Consider the following 9,615-nt stretch of genomic DNA (forward strand, 5'->3'; position numbering starts at 1 on the left):
GCCCTGTGTTTGCAGCATGGACGTAACATAACGGAAATGATAAAAGTAAACTTTGAACAATAAGAGAACACTGATTCTTGTGCCAGTAGCCCAGCAAGGAGGTCTGAGTCAGTAGTCACCATGATGACCTTCATAGGGCCGTCTTTGGGCCGCCGCGATACATATGTGGACTCCATAGTCATATAGAGGAGCTGAATGATTGCACCCGTTATAGTCTTCAGTGTATTGAAATTTACCATTGGGGCGATCCTCTGTAGGAAACGTGTTCGTTGGTTGATTTGATGTAGTTTGTGGAAAAGTGCTTTGTTGCCTTCTCGGATGCTAAAGTGGGTAAGCCAAGGGGTCAACTCTGGCTTCTCATGGTATGATTCTGCTCTTTCCTGTACACTACAAAATACAGGTCCATGTGGTCGCATTTGTACACTCTCTGGAGTACAACACAGAGGACTTTACCGTTAAACTGCAGCTGCAGCACCGGGGAGAGCAAACACAAAGGTCAGCACCTTCCATGTCTTTGCTAACAGCTCGCCATGGGCAGCAGTAGGAGAGGGTTTACAATCATGTCTGGGTCAGTGAAGAGTAAGACCTCAACAGGCCCTGAGAAATCCTTCCAAAAGCCCAAACCTTAATTCCTGTGTTTTAGCCGTGACCCTTGGGGGGCCATGACATTGAGCTTGTTCGCTTTATTTACGGCCAATAGCGACCTACGGTAAACTGACTTTAGAGAAGGCATGAATGAGGTTGATGTACTCGCGGCTACTGGCTGTATAGACTGTATGGGCATGCCAGGCCCATGCCTGCCCACAAAATGCATAATGGGAATTAAATAAATACTTCAGTAAATATGGTTCAATACGACAACAATGAATAGAAAAGCAGATAAAAAGTGTGATAGTGTCCCTATAAAATCTGGTACAAAGTATTTTTTCTTGATAGATAGATATTTATCGCGCATGTCGCGCATGCGTGCGTGCGTCTCTCCGTTCTCAACTGTGGTATGTGTGCTCAATGGCTTCCCTCAGGGGCTGTGGTCTATCGAGGCTGAACATGAGCGTAGGCTCCCTGCTCATTGACTCTGCGACTGCGTGTGGCAACATGTCACCCGGTATGGGCGGGATTGTTGCAGGCGCGGCCAGAACCGCTTCCCTCTCCTGTTGGGGCGGCGGGGTGACACAGTACTCCTCCCGCTCCTGCTGCTGCAGGTGTTTGAGGATGGTCTTGGACAGGAAGTGAGGGTCTTCCTCATGCTCATCTATAGGAAGAGGAAGGGGTATAGATAGACGTGTTAATGCCAAGCCCCCTAACCTGACTCCGCCAGATGGTGGCAGTAGTGCGTACCGCCCTACTTTACCATCTGAAACTGCTCAGGGAGAGTTCATTTCACTCGTAAAGTCCCGGGCCGGACCAATCAGCGGCAGCTACGGGCGGGCTCTGAGCGGCTCTGAGCCAATAGAGTCTGACTGCAGACCACGTGGAAACACCAGGAGGCGGATTCTGGGTGTAATGTCATGCAGACAGGCCAATATGAGTGGTTGGAGTTGGCACTACCAGACTGTGATAGACAGACGGCCCCATCCAATCACCTGCTAAAGAACTTGAAAAAATGGCCCGCCCCTTACATCGGGTCTGCCTGAGCATTGAGCAAGCCCAGATGGTAAAAGTAGTGCGGTATATGCAGTATACGCACTACTGCCACCATCTGGCGGAGTCAGGTTACAAGCCCCCAGAACGGCTTGTAAATATTGAAGCTGCCGCTGGAACTGCAGTCGGGGTGAAATACAATCCCGAGCATAAGAACGTGCCGCTGGGGTCTGCCATGGGGTTCAATGGGCGTTGTTCGACGTTCGTGACGTAATTACGTGTCGACGGAACAAAAATTGGCTCATCAAGAGCCAATTTCCCCCCACAATGCACCTGGAATCATCTTCTTCCGGGTGCTTCAAAACGCCACTGAGCAACTTGCATTGAAATGAATAGCTGAGGGCGGGGCTTGTCCTTCCTCTATTTTATATAACTCTATGGTTAATGCCAGGTGGAAAAGGGCAACAAATACTTTTATCTGGGTCATATACCGTGAGCCATATTAGCCACTTTACAGTTCAAACTTGTGACCACGATAGTTGAATACTGTATATTTCCAAATAGTAGCCTGGGCGTTTAATACGCAAAATTGATTTTGGAGTTGGACCTCAGGCGTTTAAAAGAACCAGGCGGCTATTTGCAACATTAATTTGCATCCATTTGAATGGTGTTTGATGATATGCAAAACCCCCGGCTACTCCAAAAACCCTTCACCGAAAACAGCCAATCTACAATCTTACAATTAACACGTGATCTCATAGATCTCTTGTTATATATTATGTCTGCGTACCCTTACATTAGGGAAAATATGCCTTCTGTGTAATAGTCTATCGACCCGGTATATTGTCAAAATAACCAAAAAATAAATAGTACAACATGCATAAATGCAGACACACAGATACACACACACACACTCTCACTCGCTTGTCTATGGTCTCACCGTTGAGCAGGATGAGGTTGTAGTGGTTTCGGCATTCCAGCGAGCGCTCTAGAATGTCCTGCAGAGTCCTGTAGAAGAGCAGGACCTGTTGCCTGCGTTGGGACTCCCCAAAACCAGCACTGCTCTCCTGGGACATGCTGTAGAGAGTCAGCAGGGGTGTGGCATATTCCACCACACACTCATGGGCCTGCCAACGTGCACAAGCACACATATTTGTAATAAACCACTTTGGCAAATGCATTGCGGCACGCGCACTAACACGCCCACGCACAGGGGCGTCACAGGGGGGGGGGGGGGGGGTTGTGGGACTGAGTTACTAGGTCGAGAGTTACGAGATCTGAGGTCATCACGGTACGTACACATTTAGTATAAAAAAAGAGAAACCCTGCCCATAGAAGATAATAAAAGAAAACATTTTCTCCCCTCCATATACCCAATTTAGTGTTAAGCCAATTTCCCCATTCCCCATACTCTACGCTAGACCCATCCCTGCTAATCCCCATAGTACTCATTGGGAGGGTGAAGACAACAACGGGTCTCCTCCGATACCCGATCCGTCATGCCACCATCTTCTTTTCACCTGACATTAAGGAGCATCACCGGGGGGGCGTAACACATGCGGAGGTACACGCTATCATCCCCAGTTCCACCCCTCTCTGAACAGCCGCCCTGACGAATATAATGTATTTTCTAAGCGAACTTTTGTAAATTTTTATTCTGGGTGGTCCCTGGAACTAAATATGGGTATCCGTGGCCAAATACATATCATTTTGGGGGTCCTTCACATGAAAAAGGTTGAGCACCACTGACATAGGAACATGTTTTTTTTTTTTTACCTTGGATTTGAAATATTCAAAGACTTGCACAAATTTTCAAGATTTTTCAAAAATAGCAGATCTACAAGCTCACAGTGCGGCACTTGGTGCAGTGCTGTAAGCTTGTATATCTGCTATTTTTCAATAGTTAAAGCACAAAATAATGTGTAATAATGCTTTCCCTGTCTAAATGCATTCCCTCCCCCTATGAAGAACATTCATGAGGGGCCCGCAGTGAATCCTTGTACCCAGGGTCCAGAATTTGGTGTGACCCACGCACACATATACACACTAACTTGATGTCTTGAATGTTTTCATATGCAGTATAAACCGATTCTAAATTGACTGTTCAAAGTACCAGTCATCTCTCAGAAGACATTAACCCCAGAACAATGTGAGCTTCTAGCCAGGAGGGGGTGCCAGTGATGTGTTACTGTTGCAATGAAACATCATGGTGAGAGGTTACATGTTCCCGACATTATCCGAGATGCTGCCTCTACCGACAAACAAACAGGATTACAATAACAAGCTGTTGGGTTTCAAAATCAGTTGTTGTCTAAGTCAATAATCTGACTCCATAGGGAACAAAGGAGGCACTTTTTTCTCCATAGAGAACCACTGCTGTTCATAAAACTATTGTGCAGCGAAGATAACGCTTTATAAGATCAGCTATTTTAGGGAAGGGGTGGCCTATGACATGCCCAAAATAGGCACTTCAAGGTGAAAATGGCTGTGCCTTTCCTCCAACTTCTTTTCAATTCACCCTTTGTCAAGTCCCGCCCGTTGTCCCGCACCCATTGGTTCCTGTGTCTTGGTGGGACAAAAGTCCTTTCTCTCCATCCACTACCATTGTAATTCAGTTGCTTCGAATTGTTATTCTATGTATCCAATTCTCATTTTAATCTTGGTTTCAGTAAAAAGGAGACTCTCAATGGCAGTATAGTGACAGGGCATGTTCTTTAAATGTTTGTATTCTTCCAAAAACTATGTTTTAGCAAATTCAACATAAAAAAAGGCGGAACCAGGGTGGGACAAGGCAGAAAGAGCCTGCTGGTTGGTCAGTCAGGGACCAACCAGAAGGCTGACAAAGGGTGCATTCCATCACCTGGCTGCCAGTCACCCCACATACCGTAATGCCCCTTCCTACCCACCTTATTCTCCTCATCCACTATGCTGTAGACACTGTGCTTGTACACTCTTCCGCGCACCCCTGCCCTGTCCATCTCAACGTTGGGGAGGTTGTCGTGGAAACGGATGTTGTCGTCCTCGTCCTCCAGCTTGTGAGCAATGTTGGCGTTGAGAGGAACGAGGATGAGGAGCTTCCTGGAGCCACGCCCCCGGAAGGGCCCAGACTGATGGGAGGCACGGAATGTGGCGATGGCCTCCTCTAATCCTGGATGGGTGGAGAGAAGTCCATACATGGAGTTATAGCACAGTGGTTCTCAACCTGTGGGCCAGGACCCCCAGGGGGGTCCCCAAAGTATTTTGGGGGCTCCCCAGATGATGTCATTAATGAGTGTTTTCTCACTCAACAGTAAACAAACCAACATAAAGTTTAAGTGTATAGTTTATCTGCACATTTCTAAAGTGACAATTTAAGGACATTGTAATCCCTCTAAAATGACAACTTAAACCTTGGCCAAGTTGTCTAATATTAGAGGCAGAAATTGTGAAAATAGCAGATGTACATGCTCACAACGCCTCGCAACACAGAGTCCAATTTCACACTCCCTCATTTGGCAGATTTAAACGCCCGGGTTCTTATCCAGGAGGGCAAGACTGGATTCAAGACCACATTTTTGTCGTGGTCTCTGTGTGCAATATTACTTGGCTTTGACTAGTCTTGGACCAGAGTACTCGTGACAGAGCTTTGTGTGTGGTGTGAGTGTGTGCGTGTGTGTGCTTGTGCTTGTTTATTTGTGCGTCTGTGAGAAACAACGATAAATGAAGAGTCAGACTGTCAGACTGTCAGAGTGTGTGTGTGTGTGTGTGTGTGTGTGTGTGTGTGTGTGTGTGTGTGTGTGTGTGTGTGTGTGTGTGTGTGTGTGTGTGTGTGTGTGTGTGTGTGTGTGTGTGTGTGTGTGTGTGTGTGTGTGTGTGTGTGTGTGTGTGTGTGTGTTTGCACGTGTTTGCACGTGTAGCGGAGTGACTCACTGCCTCAGCCTGATGGCGTCAAAAATCTAGTATCTCCCTCTGTCCATAGGGATATCCCTTTGGATCAATGGCTAAGATATCGGACTTTCACGCGGGAGAGCCGAGTTCGAGTCCACGCTTGTTGTACGCGCATGTCCAAGAGTGCACCTAATGTTCATGTGTTATTAGGTGTGGGTGATATGGAAAAATACAATATCGCAATATTTTTTCAAGCGGTATCACAATACACAATCTTATCGTGACCCCTTACGAGTCCATTTGGTTTCATTTTTATACTGTCAGAGTTAAGGGGAGACCATAACATTGTTAAGTTTGAGAAGTACTGCTTTTGACCAAAATGCAGGTTTAATTCTGCAATGAATCTCTGTATTAACAATTCAACAGGATTTTATTTTCATAAGGCTCCCTCATTGTATCACAATATATACAATATCTCTGAAAAGGCATATCATGGAGACATTATATCATCTCAACGATATTTATCACCATATCGCCGCACCGAGTGCCGCGCTGCGAGCTTGTAGATCTGCTATTTTTGAAAAGTCGTGAAAATGTGCGCAAATCTTTGAATATATGTATTTTTTAAGTGGACATTTGTAACTCAAATTTTGCTTCTGGGGGGTCCTTGGAACTAAATATTTTGAGATGGGGGGGGGTCCCCATCACATGAAAAAGTTTGAGCATCACTGACATGGAAACATAGGTTTCTTGTCACACATTTTCACGATTTTTCAAAAAATAGCAGATCTACAAGCTCGCAGCGCGGCACTCGGTGCCGCGCTGTGAGCTTGTATATCTGCTATTTTTCAACATTCATGGGGGGCCCGCAGTGAATCCTTGTACCCAGGGCCCAGAATCTGGTGTGACACCCCTGTCGCCCACCCCTATGTGTTACACTGACTTGGCAGCACCAGGCGTAGGTATCCCAGGTAGAAGGACCAGGCCAGGCCGTGGGCGACGTTCATCTTCCTCCCCTCACAGATCTCTGACACCTCCACCTCCGATGGGCCCTGCACACCCAACACACAACACTAAACAACACCATACGTAGCTCTACGCAGCCATTTTGCTGTTGCTTCATACTCGACGAGTGTGAACTAACAGCAAAATTGCCACTGTATGAATATGGTCTATATAGCACCGTTTCACAAACATAGGGTTGGGACACATTTGTGGGTCGGGGACACTTTTGTTTCCTACATTTAGTTTTTAATAATTTATTACAAAAGTAAAAGTAAGTCATTTCATGAATACATAAAATACAAATCTAAGAAATTCCATAAATTAGAAAACTAAAGTTTAAGAAGTAGTGAAAATATAGCCAATCTACAAGCTTGCAACACGACGCGTTGTGCACCTGCAGATCTGCTATTTTCACTAGTTTGGCTTCGGATCCCGGGCAAACGTCTCAATCTTTCTTTTGGATCTCGACCTGAAAGGTTTGGGAACCACTGGTCTATAGAGGCTCAACAAAAAGTTGAAAGCATACTCAGATTAGGTCGCCGTCCGTGACTCGTGTCACGGCAACCACACTTGCAATTTCCCAGAATTGCATCGTTCTAGTTATAATTGTTGTAATAACACATTTACTTAAACATTACTTCATAATTTTCTTTGTGAATCTGTCAATTAAAGTGACAATAAGAAATAGAAACGGCAGTTTGCTTCCCCCTTCGAGAGGAAACACGAACAGGAACATGCCCCGCCTGTCTGAACAAAGGACACCATGTTCCCAGGAGGTTAGCGGTGTACATGATAAGTTTACTTCCTTGGTATATTAGCCGAATGCAAAACATTGCTATGGGCCTCACCAGGACTCCCAGGCTTTTGAACAGGGGGTAGAAGCAGGAGGCCAGGAGCAGCAGGCTGTAGCAGTGGCTGCTGTCTGACAGAGGCCCTCCAGCCTGCCAGAGGAGTAGCAGTGCCAGCCCTGCAGCCAGCAGGGTCTTCCCACCGACACCACAGGCTTCTAGCAGGTGGCCCAGTCCACCCAGTCCACCCCGTCCTCTGTATCTGTGGGAGAAAGTGTGGGGGTTGGTGCGAGAAGGGAGGAGATGGGACAGGGAGGCTTGTCTAATAGCATACCGGTATCTCATTTCATGCGGGTTCAGCATTAGGGATGTCCCGATAACACTTTTTTGCTGACCAAGTACAAGTACGAGTACTTAATTTGAGTACTTGCCGATACCGAATACCGATACTGTAAGTTAAGTGCTTAAATAGTGTGTGGCGCTCCAAAATAAAATGCTTTAAATAATGATGTTGTCATGCCTAGAGTGAGAGAAGGTGAAAACACTGTTCATTGGTTGAACTAACACACACAAAACTGTGTCTTATAGGACTTTTGATATGTTGTTACCAACATATTTATGAAACAAAATGGTATCTGGCGCTGCCGTGAGCAATATCGGACGAGTACGAGTAGAGCAAAATAGGCCGGTATCGGGGCGAGTACCGTTTCTGGTATCGGTATCGGGACATCCCTATTCAGCATTTCATCATTCCGTGCTTATGGATCAGATGAGCCACCATGGGGGTGTGTGACCACGAAAAACGGCCCATCAAAACTCGTCCTCTTGACTCTTCCACACCCATAGGTTCTTAGGTAGCAAAGGTTTGGTCACCAGTGTGGAAGTAACCAGCGGTGGCTGCATGGACAGCCACATCATTTACATTTGGCTTTTTTTATGTTGTGCCCCATTTCAAATCCGATTCGTTTGTTGCAAAATCTCCATCGTCAAGATCATCACTTACTTTTGTTCCCCATTTCATATCCCATTTATGTTGCAATGTGTTGCGTACTGTGTAGTACTGCACTATAATACTGCAGTCACTGTTAACCCACCCCGGCCCCCGGCCTATGGTCGTCCCTCCAACACCCATTGAGTCACCAGCCGCTTCTTTCTGACAATGTGGAGTTTGGCAGGAGAGTGTGTGATGAGCGGAGGTTCATGCTATCTCCCCCAGTTCCCCTCCATATGGAACAGACGCCTCGACCAACCACTAGGAGTCACTAGCATGGCAAGAAGGGGACAATCCTCTGCCAGCCTCTCGCGTGGCAAACACCACTGCCAATTGTGTTCATCGGTGCGCCCGCTTGGCGAAGCACCACTGCACCACTCAAAACCCAACCCCTTGAACCTCATTTTTTAAAGGTGATGTCCTCACCGAGTATTGATGTGGTGTAACATTTCCTCGGCCAGAAGAGAGAGTCCATGCACCAGCGGCCCCAGGGTCAGGATGAGCGTCGCCATGGCAAGGCCATGCAAACTTTCGGGGGAGAGGAGCACAAAGGTCGCTGCCGCTGTGACAGCAAGCGCTATGGAGAACACCTTGGGCAAACTTCCACGAGGCTGAGGGACAAGAGCCTCCTGCTCGGCAAGGCACTGCATCTGTCAGGGTTGTAGACACAGGCTGTCAGTGTGTGCACAGTATGAAAGCAAAACATGTTTTAATGTACTCATTGGGTTTGTCATTGCTAGTTTTATTCCCATTATTATCACTATTGATATTTTACTTGTATTTTATTTTAATTGTGTTATCCACAACGTAGAGCATAACAACAAGAATTTCAAGTCGGCTTACAATGTTACTTGTGTTGTAAGCTCGCATCACCAGACTTTCTACCGCGGAGGAAAGCCTGGTATTCGTTTTAAACGGACTGTGTGATCCGGTCTAGGCGTGGCCTAAACTGGCAACATGCAGAAGCAGCGGCGTCACTTTGTTTTGTTTCCCCAACCCCTACTTAAATGCTTGAGAAGTGAAGTCTTGCCAGTCACTGCGAGTTGGACTAAAAGATGGATGTACCACACAAACGTTTCCAAAATTAGCAAAACTACGCCGCATCAAGGGTTTTATTGGGTAGGTCCTAAAATTATGCCCTTGAGCATGGGGAATTATTTTGGGTTAAAACTGATTAAGGAACATGACGTAGGTTGTTTCTGCTCCCGACCGGATCAGAAACCCGAAATGCTACTGATCCCACCCTACTTGTGTTGTACAGTATGTCTGTTGCCGGATGTATACTTGATATTGAATGCCGGAAATAGCTGATCTATAAGCTATATCTACACTACAAGTAGAGCTTGCCATTCTCAGAATTACACTCTCTGGCCTATGTCCAGA

At 46.4% G+C, this 9,615-nt stretch overlaps 1 protein-coding gene across 1 annotated transcript; it reads right to left on the reverse strand.

Moving 5' to 3' along the window:
- Nucleotides 1–986: 986 nt before the first annotated feature.
- Nucleotides 987–8,882, reverse strand: sting1 (stimulator of interferon response cGAMP interactor 1; the record flags this gene model as incomplete). The annotated part of the gene is made up of 6 exons (XM_080746582.1): nucleotides 987–1,252; nucleotides 2,522–2,708; nucleotides 4,488–4,729; nucleotides 6,392–6,500; nucleotides 7,302–7,503; nucleotides 8,659–8,882. The coding sequence occupies 6 exons, from the start codon at nucleotides 8,880–8,882 to the stop codon at nucleotides 987–989; spliced, it is 1,230 nt and encodes a 409-aa protein (XP_080602708.1).
- Between the last annotated feature and the right edge of the window lie 733 nt (nucleotides 8,883–9,615).

Source organism: Nannobrachium achirus, assembly GCF_963921795.1.
Source record: "Nannobrachium achirus genome assembly, chromosome: 17".
NCBI lineage: Eukaryota > Metazoa > Chordata > Actinopteri > Myctophiformes > Myctophidae > Nannobrachium > Nannobrachium achirus.